The sequence below is a fragment of the Carassius gibelio genome, chromosome B4, assembly GCF_023724105.1.
Source record: "Carassius gibelio isolate Cgi1373 ecotype wild population from Czech Republic chromosome B4, carGib1.2-hapl.c, whole genome shotgun sequence".
Classification (NCBI taxonomy): domain Eukaryota; kingdom Metazoa; phylum Chordata; class Actinopteri; order Cypriniformes; family Cyprinidae; genus Carassius; species Carassius gibelio.
The window spans coordinates 22,261,093-22,283,030 of NC_068399.1; the positions used below are offsets into that span (position 1 = coordinate 22,261,093).

The 21,938-nt window shown below is 37.3% G+C and overlaps 2 protein-coding genes across 10 annotated transcripts in view; both read right to left on the bottom strand.

Moving 5' to 3' along the window:
- Positions 1-954: 954 nt before the first annotated feature.
- LOC127956973 (H/ACA ribonucleoprotein complex non-core subunit NAF1-like) lies at positions 955-5,018 on the bottom strand. 2 transcript variants are annotated; one of them, XM_052555308.1, is made up of 10 exons: positions 4,860-5,018; positions 3,500-3,917; positions 3,340-3,463; positions 3,023-3,194; positions 2,767-2,860; positions 2,315-2,397; positions 1,977-2,137; positions 1,805-1,856; positions 1,544-1,634; positions 955-1,417 (listed from the first exon to the last, which is right to left on the bottom strand). In XM_052555308.1, exons 1-10 carry the CDS (start codon positions 4,896-4,898, stop codon positions 1,092-1,094), a joined length of 1,560 nt encoding a protein of 519 aa, XP_052411268.1. In that variant the 5' UTR covers positions 4,899-5,018; the 3' UTR covers positions 955-1,091. The 2 variants fall into 2 exon arrangements, with proteins under 2 accessions (XP_052411268.1, XP_052411267.1); XM_052555307.1 differs by having other exon boundaries at positions 3,340-3,917.
- Positions 5,019-5,918: 900 nt separating this feature from the next.
- LOC127956410 (myotubularin-related protein 5) overlaps positions 5,919-21,938 on the bottom strand; it is a 50,218-nt gene continuing 34,198 nt past the window's right edge. For 4 of the 8 annotated variants that reach the window (XM_052554277.1, XM_052554275.1, XM_052554274.1 and 1 more), the window contains 26 exons: positions 21,798-21,866; positions 21,106-21,267; positions 20,388-20,647; positions 20,107-20,279; positions 19,913-19,986; positions 17,467-17,659; positions 17,093-17,220; positions 16,495-16,670; positions 15,501-15,637; positions 15,206-15,413; positions 14,918-15,114; positions 13,878-14,015; positions 13,645-13,740; positions 13,370-13,444; positions 12,859-13,031; positions 12,571-12,753; positions 12,358-12,459; positions 12,086-12,271; positions 10,386-10,512; positions 10,016-10,146; positions 9,659-9,898; positions 9,462-9,569; positions 9,174-9,379; positions 8,339-8,426; positions 8,085-8,216; positions 5,919-8,003 (listed from right to left, as the gene is read on the bottom strand). In XM_052554277.1, the coding sequence (XP_052410237.1) occupies positions 7,905-8,003; positions 8,085-8,216; positions 8,339-8,426; positions 9,174-9,379; positions 9,462-9,569; positions 9,659-9,898; positions 10,016-10,146; positions 10,386-10,512; positions 12,086-12,271; positions 12,358-12,459; positions 12,571-12,753; positions 12,859-13,031; positions 13,370-13,444; positions 13,645-13,740; positions 13,878-14,015; positions 14,918-15,114; positions 15,206-15,413; positions 15,501-15,637; positions 16,495-16,670; positions 17,093-17,220; positions 17,467-17,659; positions 19,913-19,986; positions 20,107-20,279; positions 20,388-20,647; positions 21,106-21,267; positions 21,798-21,866 (3,861 nt within the window). In that variant the 3' untranslated portion in view covers positions 5,919-7,904. The remainder of the gene's footprint in view (positions 8,004-8,084; positions 8,217-8,338; positions 8,427-9,173; positions 9,380-9,461; positions 9,570-9,658; positions 9,899-10,015; positions 10,147-10,385; positions 10,513-12,085; positions 12,272-12,357; positions 12,460-12,570; positions 12,754-12,858; positions 13,032-13,369; positions 13,445-13,644; positions 13,741-13,877; positions 14,016-14,917; positions 15,115-15,205; positions 15,414-15,500; positions 15,638-16,494; positions 16,671-17,092; positions 17,221-17,466; positions 17,660-19,912; positions 19,987-20,106; positions 20,280-20,387; positions 20,648-21,105; positions 21,268-21,797; positions 21,867-21,938) is intronic. The other 4 variants (XM_052554278.1, XM_052554276.1, XM_052554280.1 and 1 more) reach the window with 2 other exon arrangements.

The following is a 21,938-nucleotide window of genomic DNA, read 5'->3' on the forward strand; positions in this document are numbered from 1 at the left end:
ACTAGAATGCTGCTTCTCATTTATTCACAGTACATTTTATATCCACACAGTTTGGTGATCGTCTTAACATCTCTTCAAATTCTTCAAGGCAGATTTATGAAAAAATTAAAAAAGATTAATAATGTAAATGCACGCCCAGTTATTAAATAAAGCATGTCATGGTGTAATAACATTTTCTTCCTGTTTCAGAGCTTCAACATGGTTGAGATAGCAATTGCAGTCCACACTTTCCATCCAGGTGCTCCATATTGCACTGAAGTGAATGAAACTGCCAGTTCCCAGATGGATTGCATTGCCCTGAGCACTGCCAATCTGCTGGAAACACACTGCGACCTTGAGTCACAACACTCGGGTTCCTGAGCTCAGAATTGCTGTTTCTAAACAACAGAAAGATAAGAGCATCCCAGGACATAAATTATATCAGTAGGAAAAGGGATATGTGATCATGGGATAGGGCATGAAACTGATGCCATTTTGAACATAATAGACCAGGGGCATGATTTTTGATTGAAGAACAGATTGGATTAAATCAGTAGTTTTCAAACAGGCCCAAATAAGACTTAGGCTTGAGTAAATAAAGATGTACAACATTAAACCAGCATGCGATTTCTGAGTTTATTTATCTTTATTAAAATCATCTTAGACAGGAGGGCCTTTGAATATTGTCTTTTTTTGTTTTAATGTTTGAAATTAACCCAAAGGAAGAGCATAGGAACCACTCATTTCATTCACCAAATGCCTTTACAAAACTGGCAATTAAATATTGTCAATAATAACATATAATAACGCACAGTTCTTGGCAGGAAAACACTTGTTGTAATAATAAACATTAAAACTAAATTAGGCTGTTTTAATGAAAATCAGGAACCGTTATCTCATTTTTAGTGTATGCTTGTAATAAATAGAATACAGCTGCTTCGAAAATAGAGAACAGTGAAAGAGACACACTGAAAATGAGAAATTAATCATTTTTAATACAAAATGAAAAATTGCTAATAATATACAGTTATGCTTGACTCATACTATACACTGGAATAAAGATTGTGATCCCCTTTAAGGGCGCAGGTTGTAAAGAGGATTCAGTCACAGCGTTACTGATTATACGGTGGAGGAGGAGGTGGAGGTGGGGGCTGGAACATGAAGCCCTGATGTGGCCCTGGGGGCCAAGGGGCCATTCCCATGTGAAAGGGTGGCGGTCCGGGAAAGGGTTGCATCATTGGGCCCTGGAAGGGAAACATGTGTGGATCTGGAGGGGGGAACATGTAGTCAGGTGGGAAGGGGGGCCGAGCGTGATAGTTGCTATGAATAGCACCACCACGATTGTGGTGCTGCCCACGAGGAACGCTGCGGTTCTGTCGAGGCTTCCGCCGGCCGGATTTATGAGGGGGCAGACATTTATGGGCATCCGATTCATCCTCTGGAAAGTCAAACAGTGGTTAACAGTGCAGTTAGTACATATGAACATTATTTGTGGTGCTCAAACAGGTTCGAATTCAACTCATATCAGTAATAAAATAAATAAAAAAAGATAAATTTGACTCACCTGAGTCAGAATCGTTTTTTTGCCGTCTCTTATGCTCTTTAAGCTTCTGTTTGGCGAGCCTCTCTTTCTCATCATCACTAAAATCAAGTGCCTACATACACACAGAATAAAAACCAATCAGTTGAGAGGTTAAACCATCACTTATTAACAGATAATACTGATGACACACTATTAGGGCAGGATATCACTCTATTCCCTAGAGTTTAAGCCTTCGCTGACCTGATTTCCTAAATAATTGTTATAAAATAGATTCACATTTACCTCAAGGGGTGGTTCTTGGTCATTTTTCCAGGATGCATCTGAGCCCTTGGTCCTTGTTTGAGAGAAATAATTTGTATGTAATGTTTTTTGGAGAAAATACCACAGCAGAAAAAAATATATATCGCATTTCAGTAAAACACACCCAAGTTTTCTCAAATGATGAGGTACTCACTCTTGGAGAAGCTGTGTAAAGATGTAATCGGTGAAATCTTTAATTTTGGGCGCGAAGTAAACTGTATCTCGAATTTTAAGATCTTTCTGGTCGATATCGTCATGGGAGTTGAACCTCAAAGCATAGTATGGCTGACAAACTGGACCGAACACTTCAAAGATCTAAGGAGAAACCGACAATATTTAGTCCAACAAAAAAAAAACTTCTGTTTATTGGACAATATGAAGACTTAATCAAGAAGTTCAAGTGTTATAATCACCACCTTATAAGACAACAGATAATTTTAAGGATGGTTACAAAAAAATAAAATAGGCCACAGAAGGATAACTGTTACTGACCTTGCCAATAGAGGTTCTGTTTTTGGTGAATAACACACTGTCTTCATTCAGTGGTGGTGTGTTCTTGTACGACTCCACAATCACTAAATAAAATGAATCACCTTTATATGAAATGTCCTCTAAATTCAGTCAAGACAAAGCTTACATGATGCCTCTCAGTGAAGATGTAAAAATATAAAACAAAAATTAGCTGATAAATATTTATTTATTCATAACAAAAAAGGATCACGTGACAATGAAGACTGGAGTAATGATGCTGAGAATTCAATTTTGCATCATAGGAATAAATTACATTTTAAAATATATTTGATAATAATTACTCTTTACAGTATTTTTTAATGTATAAAGATGCATTTTAAAGATGCATTTATCAAATAAATGCATCTTTAAAAAAAAAAATTCCTTGTATGACAGGAAAAGTTATGCTTTAAAGTTGGCAGATGCCTGTATACCTAACTGCTCCACAACGCTCGATATTGTGCCAATGGGCTCCATCTCTGTATCTTCTGGAAGGCTGATGTGGAGGTTCTCCACTGCAGGAAGGTCCTACACAACAGAAGATAACTTAAACTTCATTCTCTTTCATGTCTGACATTAAGATTGCTCTTAGTTTATTCGATTACAAGTGGAAAGCTCAGGAAACTGAGAAATACTGCCAACAGAAACAGCAGTTTGGTTTATAGACTGCCGTTTGCCTCTCCCTCTCACCTCGATAAGCAGCTCATTCTGGGTTTTCAGTGGTGTAGGCTTTTTCTCATTGCCCATGGCAACACCTTCATCGTCATCTTCCGCATTGTTCATGACTAAATTAAAAGGCTCAGAGGAGGAAGAGGATGAGGAGGTTGATGAGGAGGATGTGGAGGACGAAGAGTCTGAGTCACTGAATCACATTAAAATAAGAATTAATCAATTATAATCAATAAGATTAGTTTTTTATTTACACTATGTATATAATGATAAAATTATCATAAATGAGCGTTATAGGAAGATATCTAAGCACAGATTTTCATGTCCTCTTATCTTACCTGTCTGAACAGTTGTCATCTGAGCCGTTTCCTCTGTACTGCATGCTCAGCAGACCCAATGATCCAGTCCCAGAGTGTGGACTAACCACAATTCCACTCCGGATCTCTTCAGGTCCAGTCTGAATGCTGGAGATCTGATCCCCTGCCAGTCCAGACTGATTGCTGGATGAAGGTTCTCCTGTTGGCACAAGCTGACCACTTGAGCTCTGATCTCCAGTTTGATCAGATTTAATGCTGGTGCAGTGGTCTGCTGTCAGTCCAGATGAACCACCAGTGCCCTGATCTCCTGTTTGTTCAGTCTGATCCATGGTAAAAGGTTCTGCTGTTGGTCCAAGTTCGCTACAGGAGCTCTGATCCCTTTTCAGTCCAGACTGATCACTGGCAACTGATTCCAATGGTGGTTCAAGCTGACCTCTGCTGCACTGATCTCCTAGTTGTTCAGACTGACCACTGGTGCATGGCTCATCTGTTGGTCCAAGTTGAGAATCAAAGTTCTGATCACATGTGGTTTCAGTCTGAAACGGTGTATTATTAATATCCAATTCCATTTTCTCTTTTTCAGATTCTTGATCTGGATTCTGTAAAAGAAACAAGATTGTAACAGTTAAAACACAATACATCAGATTTATTGTTATTGTGATCAAAGATAACAACACAATACGAACTTCATGGAGTTTGATTACGTTTCTAGATTGTGGGTTGGACTTGTTAAATCTACATTTCTGACATTTAAATCCCCGGGAACACATGATAGGTAAAAATTGATCGCCTGAATGCACTGTAAGTCGCTTTGGATAAAATCGTCTGCTAAATGCATAAATTTAAATATTTAAATTTAATTAAATTTTAATTTAAATCGATTTAAATGCCTGTCGCGTTTGACTATACCTTTAAATTGTTACTTTTGTTTATGCTTTTAAAATGGCTTGAGCACTGACTTGACTTAAAGCATTTTATATAAAAATAATTACGCAAATATATTATTATCGTTGTTTTCGTCATAACGCGGTAAACTACATGATATGGTGACGTGATATAAACACGGGGGCGACCCGCCACATGTAAAATAAAACAGCCTTTTCTGTACAGAAAACTTATGTCAGTTCTACATCTAACATAAGTGTAAATCATTTTAATGATATAGTGCTGTTCGTTGCTTTATTAGTGATATCTTTTTTATTTTTTTATTTGGATAAATACCGAGGGCCCCAAGTACGTTAATCAGAATGCAAGATTAGTAACCGAGGAGGGTGGCAGTAATGCTGTGACTTGCAATCCAATTTACCATCCAACATTTGATATTTCATTCTCTCATTGTGAGCTGCATTATCCATCGCCAGTTCATAATTGTGACTGTACTGTTGTGGGTTGAAGCACATGCTCGTTTATAATCCACGTTTTAAGTAATTTCAAATGTACACTTTTCTAACCGTTAGTAGGAATTCAGTACGTAACGTTACCAAGTCTGCCTAAACTACTGAACGATCAAAACATAGGTAAGGTTATAAAACATCCTTTACCTGGCCATCAGTTACGTTCTCTGTGCTTGAATTCTCCATGTTTAGGTTTCCACGTGAGAGCAGCGTGAAGAAAGCGCTTCAAAAACGATTTTACGTCATTGGCGTCACAACAACAGGAACAGTAAAGACCATTCCAAAATAAAAGTCCCAAATGTGAATGGCAAAATAATAATTAAATGTTTAAAAATAAAGTAAACGCGTGTTCATCACCTATATTTAAAGATATATGAATGTTTTGTATTAATATGGAGAACGCTTAGAAACACTTACGAAATAAATGCAAAAAAAATCCCCTTCATTTAATTGTTTTCTAAGTTAAATGCAATGTCAGCTAACGTTACTCATGTAGCCGCCTGAGGTACAGAAGCACTAGTATAAACCTGCAATGCAATGATTTAGTGTCTGGACTCTCAGCTAAAGATAAAATTGAAAATGAAATGCTTGATTCGCGTCATTATTAATTTCATGTTAAACGTGAATATCAGACCTGAATTTGGCTTCCAAAACATCATTTGAACCAAGCTACGGCTAGTGTAATGTTAATACAATACCAGCAGATGGAGCTATGGGTCTCTACATAAATCCATGTACTTGTACGTTTAAAATGCAGGGTACACAAAAATGATTTCTAAGTTTTATAAGTAAAATTATTTGCACATCCTCATGTTACACAAAACCTGTATAACTGTTTCCGTGGAACACAAAAAAAGATTTAAAAACTGCGTTTTTCATTGAAAGTGAATGATGAAAGTGGCCTTCATTTGGCCTTCAACGTCTTGAGAAAAAAAATCATACAGATTTAGGAGATGAGGTTGAGTAAATGATACATAATTATTATTTCTTGGGTTATTTTATTGCTTTGGAATACTATTAAAGCATAAATAATTTTTTACGCTTCTAATTTAACTAAACGGTAAAATTATTCACCCCATCTATCAGTTTGAGTTACACATTCTGATGGTTTAATGAAGGATTAGGATATATATTCTAATTTTTAAACGAATATAAAACTTTGCAGTGACACTAGTAAACGGAGACAAAAAGCAGCACACACAGAAATGTCAGGAGGCCACGAAGCCCACAGTGGTTTAATTCTAAAAAATATACGGCATGATTGACAACAACCTGGATCAGATGAAATAAATCGAATTAAAAAAGTATGAAAAATAAATAATTAAAAACGTTATGCAGTTTTATGATATAATTTTGCTCAATTGTTATGAAACCTGCGACACCCCTAGGACTCAAATTATGTGAACTTGTACTGAGCAAGTATCACTTTAAAGAGGAAAAAAAAAAAGAAAATAAATGTAGGGTTTATTTAATGAGACAAATCCCAAGGTTTCAAAAAAATAAAATACAAATTATATATATATATATATATATATATATATATATATATATATATATATATATATATATATATATATATATATATATATCATTAGTCACGTTAACATATAGATAAACAATGGCACATATTGGATATCTAATTTAAAAGTTAAGTGGTGATGTCATATTCAGGAGACAAAGTTAAATAAATTACTACCATTAACATACATATTCGAGTATTATATACAAGGGAGTTATTGGAACAAAAAACAATTTCTACAATTCAAATTTCGTTGTCAACGATTCTGAAGTTTTACCCTATTTTACACCATGTGTTTGTGTATGTGTGTGTTAGTTCATGTATTTGGAATAATAATAAAAAAAAATAAAAATAAAACAACAACCCTGCAACAGTGCAGTCCTGTGATAAACAGGCGATACTTTTATGCATCCTCACCAAGTCCAGCAAAATAGACTCTTTCTCTAAAGGAATAATATAAACAAACTCCTCTATGTACAGGATTGAACAGAACAGGTAACAGACTAACTAAAACACTGATTCTGACAGATCCAGGGCTCAGAGGCTGGAGAACAGAAGAGCATGACAACCGGCATCTGATTTTGGAACAGGCGGATTCAGTTTTTCAGAAACTAAATAAGATATGGCAGGTCTGATATCTCATTCAGATCCAATAATACATCTATACCCCTTTAGAATGCATATTTACAATTCGCATACTTTCGGAAATGATGCTGAAACCAGGTGTCACGGCGAGCAGCTCCAGTCTCTGGCCTCTGATTGGTGTAAACAGACACTTGATAAAACGAAGAGGTCATGAAACCCATCCACACACCGTTTTCCCCTTTTAAGTCTGCGTTTTTCGTCTTCTAAAAATCAATTATGACAAAACACATCCCTCGTTTTCCTTCAACATCCCTTCAATTCTCAATAGCAATAGTGGTTTTAACGTTCATAGGAAGAACCCAAGAATTTAGTTTGTAAACAGTCCAATCTGAATCTCCGGATGGCATCTTGATAACTGTTTGGACTTGGTCGAAAGTGATGAGAATGAACGCTTTTAGATTATTTCCATGTAGATAATGTGAAAGAAAACACTAAATCCTTCATGAACCGTTGCACGGACGAAGCCACCAATCAGAAGGGAGTGAGAGAACTTGACCGTCCAATGAGAAGGCAGAATTTGTGATGTGCGAGTCCAGACTCGATGGACGATTCCAAGCAGTGGCATAGTGACAGTAAGGAGATCAGAAGGGGTTAAAGGTCACTCTTTTGCGAGCTGTGGCTAGTTATTGGGCATTTTTTGGGCCCCTGCATAGCTTAGGGTGCCATTGGCAGTATTTCAGCAATATGGGATGAAGAATCGCAGGTCATGTCTTTTCGAACAAGCGTAGGACAACATCCAGGGCGAATAGGTGTGTTTAAAACAAGCCAAGCATGGGTGAGTCCACATATATCAGTCTTTAAGGGATTTCTTGGGTTTTTGTATATTTTCGGCATGTTTTTTTAAAACAAAAACGCTGAAATGTGGTGAGGTGCGACATCGTAAAGTTCAATACCACCAATACGGAAGCCTGTTCAACTTCCCTCTGTAAACAGCAGGCAAGCACTGCCCATTGGCTATGAGCATTGTCCGTCACTGGCTCCGCCCCCCACAAAGTGTAACAGTTCTGTCCTCTGCAAAGCTCCTCCCCCTACGCATCTGATAGGCAACTCTGAATACTATCCATCCATAACTGGGCATTTTTGTTGTCCTGGGCACAGAAGTTATACACTCTTTTGGTCGTCTTGAGCTGAAAGAATGGGGAAAAACATTAATCATGAACCATGGTCAAATAATGCAACATGCACTGATGGAATTATAGAGGTCTTACATCAAAGAAGGCTTTGTCGTCTATGTTTTTAGGTGCTCCCATTGTGGGCGTCCCAGGAAAGACAGATTCCACTTCAGCTAGATCAATCACTCCCTTACACTCTTTATCTTTCCTTGATTCATAGTATCGCAACTAGGAAAAAGAGAAAAGGAATAAACATATTGGAAAATAATACATTTTAATATATGACACGCATGCTTTGTTTACTGAATCAATTACAGCTCCGAAACCAAAGTTTTCAGTGCAGCAAGTACCTGGTGTTTGGTCTTATCCAGAACAAACCAACGCGGTTTCCAAGGTTTCAGCAATGCGCCTTTTTTGTATAAAATACCCTCAAAGCTCCTACATCCAAAAAAAGAAAAGAACTTATTACATTTTAATTCAAAAGATGACTACAGTAAAGAGCATTGTGCCGTTTTATTAAGATGAAGTTTTTGAGTTCATATTAAAATGACATCAATTATATATGCTAAAACATATTTAGAAAATGTGCAATATTTGCTTTTATTTTGACAGTTTCAATTTTCATTTAAATTTTAGTTAAAATGTGTTTTCTTAAAATTTTTGTCATTTAATACTTCAACTTGAACTTATCTATTCCAGTTAGCTGCCAAGGCAACATTTCTAAAAAATAAATAAAACAATGAATCTAATATCTCTAATATTTCTAATTTCTAATATTTAATATTTTTTATTTAGCATTTCATCATGTCAATTACTATTTAATAGTTTTACAATGACAACAATGGTAAAGAAAAACATTGAGCATATATATGTGTGTGTATATATATATATATATATATATATATATATGTGTGTGTGTGTGTGTGTGTGTGTGTGTATGTATATATATATATATGTGTGTGTGTGTGTGTGTGTGTGTGTGTATGTATATATATATATATATATATATATATATATATAAATTCTTAAGAATTGGGGGGGCTATAATATACTTTACACTTTCCATTATACATTCATAAAATGTTAACCTTTTAACCTGAAATTTAATAAAAAAACAAACAAACAAACATTGAAGTAGAAAATGTCATTGGCCCAATGTGACCGATGAAGAGTGTGTTCACAGACCTGTTCTCGCTCTCAGTGCTCTGGAACTGGCTGTAGAGTGTGCTGGTACTGGGTCGACCAGCTGCAGGTGTGGATGTGGCGCTGACCTCACAGTCCAGTGCCAGGTTGATGGAGGAGCCGACCCCGCTCTCCTGCAGATACACACCCTGAGAGCGCCGCTGGTGACTCAGATTAGATGACATGAGCAGAGAGCTGGAGAACGAGTGCTGGGGAAAAAGGAACTAAATATTAGTACACCATCCCATTAGTAATTTGTAGATAAAGGTAAGATGGTAATCCATCTCTTACCCTGCTCTCTAATCTGGACTCAACCCGTTGGGCCATCTTAATCTTGTCCCAGGTGTCTTTCCATTTTTCCATTGGTTGTCCCAACTCAGTTTCCAGGTTCTGCACATCCTGAATAAAAATATATTAAGAAGGTCATCAGCATACATGTATGAAGACAACTTAATTATAATTACGACTTAATTATAATTATTTCTCACCTGCAAGAGTTTGGTGATGGCATCAGGCAGTACCTTACTGAGGCTGTCATAACACGGCCAGACGATCCTCCGCTGGGACTTGGGGGCCGTCGTCTCCTGTCTATCACCAGCTTCCTCCTGTGGCTTCTCCGGCCGACCCCGCACTAATTCCCAGTCAAAGGACGGACCCTCAGAAAGTGTTTCCTCTGTGTAAAAGTCCCAAACCTTCAAGTTGGAGATAAAACTGTAGGGCTTTAAGACCTGCAAGACAAAAGAAAATCAAGTTACACTTACTAACCAATAGAGGGCACTAGAGTCATTTAGTCACATTTTGTTTCAAAACTATGTTAGAATGTGAGAACAAAATTAGAAAGTTACCTCTTCCTCCTCAGGTGAAAACATGTAGTTGTAGAATATGGGGGTCTTCTTGTTGAGCCGGTCAATGTAATCCCAGACAGACTTGCACACCTGAGGATTCTTCCTCTCACCTTTTTCCTCATACAAGACACCTACAAAGACAATACATTGGGATAGGGCCAAACAGGGTTCAGTGATTGAATGCTATAAATAAGCATCCTGAAACTTCCTGTAATACATCACTTGACTTTTAATAGTACTTCACAATGACAGTGCAATAATATCGAAGAAGATCCGATCACAATCTCATTATGAGTCATGTTGACAAGTTGGCATTACACAGCATTTAATAAGTTGCTGATTCATTTCTTGGTAGGCAATTTAGACTCACCAAGCTCTATGCGCTCATAGTCTGAGTCCAGCAGGAAGGTGCGGAAGCGGTTGGAGACGTAGTGGTAGGCTAGGAACTTCAGATAGTACTGACTGAACTCAAACTCCATGGGGAACTGTAGATGGATCTGTTGGGAAAATGAGCAGAGGAAATGATCATCAGATCTTAATCTGCAGAACAATTAATTAAATCTGCTAGCATTAAACATGGATTTTTATCTTCTCCCACTTTGGCCTAAATATCTGCCATACTTTTTCATATTTTGTTACCTTAATGTAACAAGCTTTGTCTTTTTTATAGGGATATTAGTTTGGCTATAATGCTCAAACAGCCTGCAAAATAGAAAAACCAACATGACAAACAATCATGATAAAATCATGATATTTATAAAAATGAAAAAATTTCATTTTTGCCATATCGCCCACCCGAACAAATACACCCCAACCATCCCCCCAACCATGCTGCTGTTTAAATTATTTTAAACAGCATTAAACCTGTTGGTAGCTTTAAGTCTAAAGTACTACCTGTATTTTTTTTTTTATTTATTTGTTTGTTTGTTTGTTTATTTGTTTATTTTTGTAGTGTTTGAATAAAGTGTGGCAGTCTTTCTTAATCAACTGATATTTTTTTAGGTGGCTAATTGAGCAGAGTAATTCCATTTATTTTATTATTAGAAGTAGTATTAGAAATAAAATACAATTAAAATAATAAAATAAAATTATCGGATTGATATCGGAATCGGCAAATAGCCAAAGCAGCGGCATCGGTTTAGGAAATGAGAAAGTGGTATCGGGACATCTCTAGACTGAACCTTGTGGGACACCTATATTGTAAACTGGAGCACTAGTGTTTAGGAAAAAGCCATTTCAAAGGAACAGAGAGGGCAAGTTTTCTTCTTCCAAACTGCCTTTTCAGTAAGAAGGACATGAGATAAGAAACAAGCTCTCCTGGATTTGTAGAAGCTTAATCGACTTCATTGTGTAAGAGATATCAATCACCTTAGATTTCTTGTCAAGTTCAGATTCACTGTTCCGAAATCCCACTATTAAGCAATCTTAATCTTTAAACGTGTGGGGAAAGAAAGTCTATCCTTATCTTCAGGGTAAATCAGCTAGAAGTCTTGGGCAACTCGGATGAGTTATAGTAAGGTATCTCTAATCTTTGAAGGTGTGGTCTGTTTAGAGTGACAACGCAGAAAGTTGGGACAAGTATGTGTACATCAGTATGTATTCACAAGCTGCCTTTCTGTACCTGCTCATCCTATCACCAATCATACAAGGTTTATTCTTTTTCCTCTTCATTAGACAAGACCTTCCAAGAAAGTGGTGATTCCTCCTTATCACCCAACAAACAGCTGGTGTAAGTTTTACGATGGACAAGATTAGAACTTTCTAGAAATAGATTTAAACAGCTCCACTGAAAATCTGAATGAAGAATACATGTAAACAAACGAAATATCCATCTTGCAATGATGCCATGCACCTGAGTGCATAAAGAAAATGGTGGAACATAAAAGAGAGTTTTAAAAAGTTTAAACACGTGGATTCATCATCACAAATGCTTGTGCAGTGTATTTAGTTATAGTGATTTCCCAACCAGCAAATATGGGGCAGGTTGAGAACGTTATCAGCAACTGTGCTCTCTGATTATTGGTGCCACCCACTGGAAAACCTGTATTAGACAGCCACCAGTACACATACCTGGTGCACACAGTCGAGGAACTGCAGGAAGACAGGTGTGAATCCACTGCTCTGGCTGGCTAGTGTCTGGGCTCCACGGTGGCTGAATCGATGACCGAACGACAACCACTCTTTCTCCACGAGCAGCCTGAAACCATCAATAGTTCGGTAGTACGGATCCGACAGAAGTTGCACCAGGGACACCACCTGCATCCAACACAGCATTAATGCAGACATGGACAAACAAAATACATGGCAGACACAGCTCATGCATGCTTAGGTGTTTGTCCTACCTGTGTTGTGACATCCCAGCCGTCTTCCAAACTAACCATGACGGAGGAAGCGGTTTCCAGGAGTTCCACAACCAGAACGGACACCTGTAGAACCTTGTGAAGCTATGGGACACAAACATCAAGAACATAAAATATTGTAGAACCAACTGACCAATACACTGTATCTTTAAGTGTTAAATTAACCCAAGTAAAAGGGGAAAATGGGTAAGGTACCAGATTCATCCACTCCGATTCCTCCAGGCATCGGTGAAAGGTCATGTTTGCGTTTGGTTCAGTGTTGGGTGCAGAAGGCACACAAGCTTTCATCAGCTTCTTGAAACTGTTCTTCAGCTGCCGTACATCAAAGACCTCGATAGGCACCACCTCCCACTGCTGGAAGGAGTCCTGCTTTCCACCCTGACCACAACAAGAAGACTGAGGGCTTAGTTTAGATTGATTTAAATACAATGATCATTGTCAAACTCTCAAATCTCTTGAGAGTTTAGTATTTAAGCTAGTAACCTTGAGCTGGGACTTGTCTCCAATGATGTAGAGGTACGCTCTCTGTTGGCGAAGGAAATAGGTCTCGGATGGGCCTCCATTAGCCTGGGGGGACTCTTTCCCAGCCAGCCTGTTCCCCACGTCAGGGTTATACGTGCTGAGCCGCCCACTACCACGAATACTGCCCCATTTTCCTGGGAAACACAAAGACCAATGAAAATCATTCACTGATGTAGAATGGGCAATCAGTTCTGCTTTGTGGAATCACTTGTGTGTGAATTGGCATGTTTCAGAATTTGTGATTTCTACAAACACCAGACAAATGACAATTTGGTGGATCACATGCAATGAGATGCGCATCCCATCCTCACGCACAATACAAATAAATCAAACAGACATGTTGGTCAGTGATTAGTTAGCACAGGAAAAGAGGATGACAACACTTCATGGACACTTAGTGCTCAAACCCGCTAGAATCATTGTCGAGAGATTTGATTAGTTAGATTTGAGAGCAGGGGCGGGCCTACTGTACCTCTAGGCGAGTTGCGGGCCTTGACAGAAACTCTAGGCTGAGAGAGGGAGATGACCCTTGCCCTCTGACCCAGCGCTAAGGTCAGATGACATAAAAATGCCCATTACTATCAGCAAACATAATAGAGCAGCCAATAATAAGCCAATGCAAAAAAAAAATCCCCATGTGGGATTGGATGTCAAAAATTATAGTTGAATAAAGAACTTGACAAATGGTTGGGAACAGATGAATGGATGGCGGGTTAAGTTGTGAGGATCTTAAAAACACACTCTCACCTCCTCGACTGAAGGTTCCTGGAACATCCTCTTTAGTCCCCATGACTTGTTTCATTAAAGCTCCTATTTTAGGCTGCCTCAGCTTGTCTGATGAGTCTGAGGCCCCAAAAATGACACATGTAACACATTTGGGGGAGAATATCACAAGTGAATTGTTAAGGTATACCTAATTGACATTCTCTGGGAGGATTAGTATTGTTAGGGTTAAGCAAGGGTTAAAGGTTAACCCTAACCTGAGTTGCTCATGTGTGCGGAGGTGAAGCCGCTGAGCGTGTTCCTCCCACTGGCCTCGCTGTATGAGGGCATGGAGCTGATGATGGCCTGCAGGTACTTCTCCTGCTCCAGGCTGGTGGAGTCAGCCTGCGATGGGCCTGAAACCAACCACAAACATGTTTACTTTAAGTTTTATACCATTAATATGCTCTGGTTGATCTCTTCCTGTTCTAATCTGCTTTATGTGGCCTAGTGCTAAGAGAACTGGGCTTAATAGTAGATATCAAACAGCACAGTACTAACACCCCAAAGGTCATGGGTTCAATTCCCAGGGAATTCATCAACAGATAAAAAGTATGAAAGTGTCTGCAAAAAACATGGATGGATATAATATAGTTAAATACATTTTTTTTTATATAGTTAAATATAATGACAAAACAGTTCTTGCTAAATAAAATAATGCTTAAATATAAAATAAGATGAAAAGATTAGTTGAAATACTAAAATTAAAAAAGCAAAGCAAAATAAAAAAAAATAAAGCTAAATAATATGAAACAAAATGACAAAAGCACATTACACAATTAGTAAAACGTAAACAAATGCAAATAAAAACTGAAAATATATTATAATTTATTATTGCAATAAAAATATATAAAAATGAATATAAAAAAATAAATAAATTAATAAAGTTATGCATTTAGCAGACACTTTTAACCAAAGCGACTTGCAGTGCATTCAGGGTAACATATTTTACTTAACGTGTTCCCTGGGAATCGAACCCACAACCTTGCACTGCTAACGCAATGCTCTACCACTTGAGCCACAGGAACACATATTATAATAAAAAATAAAATAAATAAAATTTAAAGAATAGATAAATAATATAATTGTGTTTATATATACACAAGCACACAAAATAACACTTAATCCTATTTTAATATTTCTTAAAAAATCTAACAAGATATTGTTATATAATAACTTTAAATAGATCATTCTAAATATAAGAGAAAAGCTACCTCCATCTCTTTTAAAAAAAATTTTTTTTGCTTCTGACTCTGACCTGCTGTGGGCGCATTGGGGGATTTGAAGAAGCCCACGACGCCTTTAGCATGCAGGCCGGCCGAGCGCAGCAGCACAGCTTTGGTGCGTGAGTTCCTCCAGCACACCACAGGGAAGCGGTTCTGCCGGTAGCAGCGGCAGATGCGCTGGATGGTGGCATCGGGGATGCTCTGAGGCACGATCAGTAACCCTGGATAACTGAAACACACAAACAAGCAGCCAGTGAGATTAAGGTATAATTGCGGTGCTAACATTATGGTTTTACTGAGACTGAACTTGTGTTTCTGACCTTCGGCAGACTGTGTACATCCGGTTGACGGTTGAGATCCTGAAGGGCTCGTTTTTGGAGCGGGTCAGGCTGTTGCTGAGCGTTCCCAGTCCCAGCCGCTGGTAGTCCCGACAGCAGGCCCGCTCGACCACATTACTCATGGTCTGCCGGTCTGACGAGCGGATGGTGGAGGAGAGCGTGAGTGAACTCTGGTCCGGCTCCTCAGACACTGCTCAGTCAGAGAGGTTGCATCATATTACACAATCACATATCAGCCATCACTCTTATCAGTTCTAAATGTGTGTTTTTTTCTTACCAGAGATCTCATCCTCGTCCATCTCTGACTGAAAACTGCTACGGTTTTCCAAGGTTGGTGGAGAATACTTCTTCCGGGTGACATACTGACGTCCGATGGTCCTCTTTGCAGTTTTAACAAGGTTTCTAGACAGCGTTCTAGAAGAAACAGTGGCTCAAACATTTTAATCACTTGAAAAATCTGATTTATGTTATGTTTAAGACTTATATCAAGACTTAACATGCATATTTCTTTAAATATAAAAATATAAAATATTTTAAAATATAAAATCTATATAAAAAAAAAAAATATATATATATATATATATATATATATATATATATATATATATATATATATATATATATATATATATATATATATATATACACACACACACACACACACACACACACACACACACACATACACTTTACTATTCATACACGTTCTTAAAATGTTAAATATGTGTGAATAATGGGCACAACTTAATATCTAATTTAATATTCAGACTAAATAAAACATTTTATATTTGTTTCATTATTTTTATATCATATAAAAACTATAATATGAAAATTCACACAGACCAAAGTGAATTATGTTTGTGTGGAAGTATCAAGCACTTTCCAAGTCTAGAGGGAAGACTTGCCATTTAAATGCATATCATATCTGAGGTGTATTTTTCAAAAACGTTAAAAGCTGCTCTCAAAAGCGCTTGAAGACGATTGGTCCTGCCCTCAAAAGCGTATCTGAGTTGGCCTTGACACCCATTTGCAGCTAATGCAGGATCTTAACGCAATTTCCACTGCTGAATAATTTACTGCTTGTCAGCGCCACTACACGTTATTTCTTTCCCTCTCTCTCAGTTTTTGACCAGTGTTACTGGGACACAAACAAGAAGAGGCTGGATCGGGAAAGAAACCGCATGTGTGTGTGAGACAGAAACGATTGGAAAAACAGAAATGGTCTAAACTGGGAGCCGTGTCACACAGGTCAGCATCCATAGAGTTCTTACTTTAGCGACTGGTTCTTGTCCTTGGTCTTGTGCTCCACCGCCAGCTTGGCAGACTGACCCACGGTGAAGGCAAATGTGCCCTGAACGTGCTGTGGGTATCTGAGCTTATGCATGTGCTTCCTGAACACCTCAGCGAGATCTGACGCCACCTCCTCATCAAAGGCAATCTTCATCAGCTTCATGACACAAGAAAAAATGATATATAATGTAACACTAGTCTGTGTTAACTGAATAAGAAGGGGTTTTGATCAATTCTCACATTACTAATTCAAAAATATAGCTTAATAAAACACTTGCAAGCAATATTTGCAAGCAAAACCCATTAGACGTCATTCTCTTGAGTTTTTCTTTGGCATCCAAATAATACTAAATATTAATTACAAATATATATTAAATATTCAATAAATATAAACAAACATTAAAACAAATAAATTACTAATATTATATTTAATACATATTTTGGAATTATAAATATATATAAAATGATAATAAAATACTAGAATTATATCATATTAACCTGAAATAACTGAATAGAAAGGATTTTTTGTGCACTTTTGAGTTAACAGGAAACAGAGAAAGGTCAGGTGATACCCAATACCTGAAAGGTGCAGGAACGCAGCTGGAGCCCCTCCTGGACTAACTGATCCATGGGAAGGTTAACAGAGATCCGCTTCTCTTTCGTGAGGGAGGCGATGGGGAAGGAGCGCGTGACCACTTGCTCTCCAACTGCACGATACAAACATGTCAAACTGAATGCACCTACAAAAAGGCTTTTTGTGTAACATGCACATTGGTTTTCATTTTCAATTTCACAGTGTGACATTGCAGGACATGCAGGACATTTCTAGAATTCATAAACCCCAGCATCCCAACAGCATGACTGCAGAGACTTCACTAAAGTGAGCTGCTCTAAACGAACTACACAAATCAAACCCCAAACGACAAGCATGACTTTGTCCAATAGGAGTGTACCGAGGGGGTCAGTAGGTGTTCCCTTGAATATGAGGCGGTAGTTAGAAAGGAAGATGGCTCCCTCGGCGGGCAGCAGGGGCGGACCACCCAAGGCGCCCGTGGCTTCCTCTCGGCCGTCTGTTATAAGGTGCACACGCATGCCGTCCATCACAAACTCCTCACCGGGGAGCAGCGTTGGTCTCAAAAGCTTGGGCTGGAGTCAGAGAGACAGAAAGAGGAAAAGAAAGAGGAAACGAGCAAAGTCAGTATATATATCATGAATATATATCTCAAATATGAAACACTTCATTGCAAACATGCAGAATGCTTCAGCAAATCAAGAACTGGAGGAAACTGAACACAAAAACACAGCAAAGGTGCATTTTCCTCTTTCTTGAGCATGTAAAAACACTTTTAATCTAATGAACCAAATTCATCAGAAAGTTTAAGGTCGACAAGAAACTGAATTTTGTAGTAAAACATTGAGTAAAACAGAATATCAAGTTTGAGTGTTTTTATCCATTAGGAACTGATTAGATTAGATTTGAACTGATGCCTTTTTTTTTCCTTACATTACATTTTTACTTCATTATTAATAAATAAACTATATTTAAATTACATTATTTTAGTTTTTTAATAAATTGCCTGAATTACTGATTTTTTGAAAATATAATTGTTTTTTTAAGTAAAAATAAGTAAAAAAAAAAATTAAACATCTTTGTTTACTTAAATTACATATTTTAAATTTAATTATTAATAAATAATAGATTATTAAAAATATTTTTTTTACAATATTATAGAAAGAGTTCATTAAAAAAACAGTATGTAATATTTGGATGAAAGATTACAAAAGACAAATATTTTATATAATGAGCCCTGATGAACCACGCACAACAGGACCGTTCACATGCATTATAAAGTAAACAGGGTCAATTTCAATTTTCCATGCTGACTGGGACACTTGGATAAGTGTATTTATAATTTGGATGTAAAACATTCTGTCCCACAGTTCTTTTTGCAATTTAATTTCACATGTCCAGATATGCCAGAAGCAACATTTTTATCTGGGAAAAAAAGCCTATGTTTATGCCACTGAGCATTTTTCCCAAATAAACAAATGAATTATGAGTAAAAAAAAAAAAAAACGGTGAAGCACAGCCAATTTTTTCATCTAGACCAAAACAGTCTCTAGATGCTTATGCATGAGCATATTTAATCACATTTAGTGCTGAGACTCTGAATGATATCCAGATCTCATGAGAATCTACTGTCTTCCAGAGAAATGTGTTCTTGTGAAGGGAAGTGATCTTGAGTCCATCTGTCTAGCGCTGTACAGCAGGTGGGCTCCATTCACACTCTCCTGTTTGATTTCTTGGGAAAGTGCTCAATGCTGGCATCCTGTGACAGCATTGGTTGCTAGGCATTGAGTGATGAAAGATGCATGACTGCTTTTCCAGCAGTCTTTAGAACTCAGTAGAGTGAAAAAGTCCAAAAACACGGCAAGGTCTTTATCACACTTCACTGCACTGTTCTGGCCTTGTGCTTAAAGGAGTAGTTCAAGATGAGTAAATTTACTCATGTTCTTCCAAACCCATATGACTTCCTTTCATCCATGGAAAACAAACATAGTAGTTTATTTAGCAGGTGTTCGTTTCTATAAAATGACGGTAAATACATAAAATGTAAATAAATAAGCAAATAATTAAATAAATAAAATTAAGTCAAGCAGATGTTGAACGGCATGAGGGTGTGTAAATCAAAATAATTTACTATATCATGATAAAAAATAAATAAATAAATAAAATAAAATGTCTGAAAGGACATGGGCATGAGCAAATAAATATAACTTTCATTTTAGAATGAATTAATAATATTAGGGTGAAGATAATTTTTCATTTAATTTTAGGTGCATACTTTTGTTTTTAAATACTAAAATAATTAATTGAAAGAAACTAAGTAAAATATTTCTGGTGTGACAAGATAGAGCGTAAATGAAGACAATTTATAAAAAAAATGTAAAAAAATTTGAAAGGAGATGAGCATGAATGAATAAATAAATTTCACTTTAGTTTCAAGGTGAACTAATAATTTTAGAGTGAAGATTTTTTATTTAAATAAGGTGAATAAAAAATACATTATTTCAAAAATAATAAAAAAATATATATCTGGAACCACATGAGTAAACACCAAAATAAAATAAAATAAAATAATGTTGTACCAAGATCTTTGATAAAATCCAACCTTTGTGTTAAAGGAAAGCACAGCAGAATGGCAGACTAAAGTGTGCTCAGAACAGCAGGCCAATAAGACCAGCATGCATCACTCAGGCCACGGTCAGCATACAAACGTACCTGCCGTGGCACTCGGACTCATGGGTGGAGGGGCTGAAGTGGGCTGTGAGTGGATCTGCCTGGTTTTCTACACTGCAATTCCTGCTCAGCGGAACATAAAACAATGAGTTGGTTACCTTTTGGATGGGCGGCAGTCGTTTGCTCTCCCTGTGAACCGCGTCCAATGTCTCGATGTGCATTTGAACGATATCTAGAAGACAAACACCATAGCATACTAATATTTAAAAAACATATCATTTAAAGACCAATTTTGCACTATGCATACACATTCTGATGGCTTCAAGTTCGGTTAAATCTGTAGAACATTTACCGGGTATCATTGTGTGAAGGGCCTTCAGGTGTTCGTTGGTCACGCCGCTCTCGTTGCACACTTTATCAACAAAGCGGTTGATGAACCGAACGACAGAGTTCGCAACATCCGAGCTCTCCGCATCCTCAAAGCCGCTCTCGGTGTCGTAGCTTTCTGCCATGCTGCCCGCAATACTGAACGAATGAAAAACTAAATTAGCGGTCAATTTTTATTTTTGGACTTTTCATTTTATTGCACTGTATTTTATGATTGTTTTTGTGGCTACACACAGCAGCACACACCTGTTGGTGACGTAGCTGTTGCTGACGCTCTCCACGTCTCCCAGGCCGGTGTTGCGGAGCAGGCGGTTCTTGCTGGTGTCGAGCGGCAGCAGCAGGTAACTCATGCGGTTGGCATAGTGGATGGCCTGACTGAAAACCGTGCTCTCTTCCTTCTGAACGCGCTCCTGCTGCTGCTCTTTGCTCAGCGTGGGCCACAGACGACTCTGTTCCGACGCCAACTCCAGAGCACTCAGCTGCTGACCCCCAACACCCTCCCCATCCTGAAAGAGGCCAGAGGTCAAAGGTCAAATGCCAAGGGTAGCAGTAAAATAATAGGAAAATCTAAAAATGTTTAATGTAATTTTTTTCTATTTTTTTTTTTAGAACATACACTACTGTTTATGTAAAAGATGTTTTTTAAAATATATGCTATTCTCATGAAAGCTGTATTTATTTGATCAGAAATAGAGAAAAAATGTCATTTATTCCAGTGATGAAAGCTGAATTTTAAGCATCATTACTCCAGTCTTCAGTGTCACATGATCATTCAGAAAGCTTTCCAATATGCTTAAAAAAAAAAAAAAAAAAAAAAACATTTTTTTAAATAAATAAAATAAAATAAATAATTCTAAAAAAAATTTTTTTAAATTAAATTAAATAATAAAAAAAAAACAATAATAAAAAAAATAAAATAAAATACAAAAAAATAATAAAATAAAATAATAATAAAATAACTTACAGGGCCGGATGTGTCTCCCTCCTCGCCGTTCTCCAGGTACAGGGCCCGGATGTGTTTCTGAACATCACTGTAAAACATGGCCTCCCAGAACTGCATGTTCGTCCACACCATGTGCTCCTGAACACAGCTGTAGGCGAATTGAGTGATGCCTCCACCCAGTTTCTGTAACAAAAACAGATGCTAGAAATTCACAAGCTGAACTCAGAGAAAAGTCCACCCTTTATCCAGTACTTTATTACAACAAGCATGCAATCAGTCATAATGCCCACACAGCCAGTCATTACCACAAAATAACAATAGATATAATAGATATAGATAGCTATCTACCAAATAAATAAACATACATGACATATTTATTTGAATTGAACTTATTTTACTTAAGCTCCACTTAGATTTAAGCAAAGCAACAACCCCAATACTGCAAAATAATTACATTATATATATATTTGTGTCTGTGTTTTACATTATTACCTGCAATCAATTACTTTGTCTATGTACTAGTTAGTCAACATATTTATTTTCAATATAAGTCCTCTTTTATTTGAAGTGCTCTCTTCGTTCTCTTCTCTCTCTTCATCTTCTTGTCTCTTACAGATTCCCTGTTCTTCTTAATAATGCTGATGTATTTCTTTAACTTAACTCTTGTGCTTCTAGAAAAACACCTACAAACACTCATTCACATCTTCACTCACCCGACAAAAGGCGGTGACCAATGGCAGCAGGGCAGCAGCAATACCATGTTCATCCATATGTGAGCAATCCTGAAAATAAAAATAGAAGCATATTTTATACAACGACATCGAAACATCTGAATAGCACTATTTTTCGAGTTA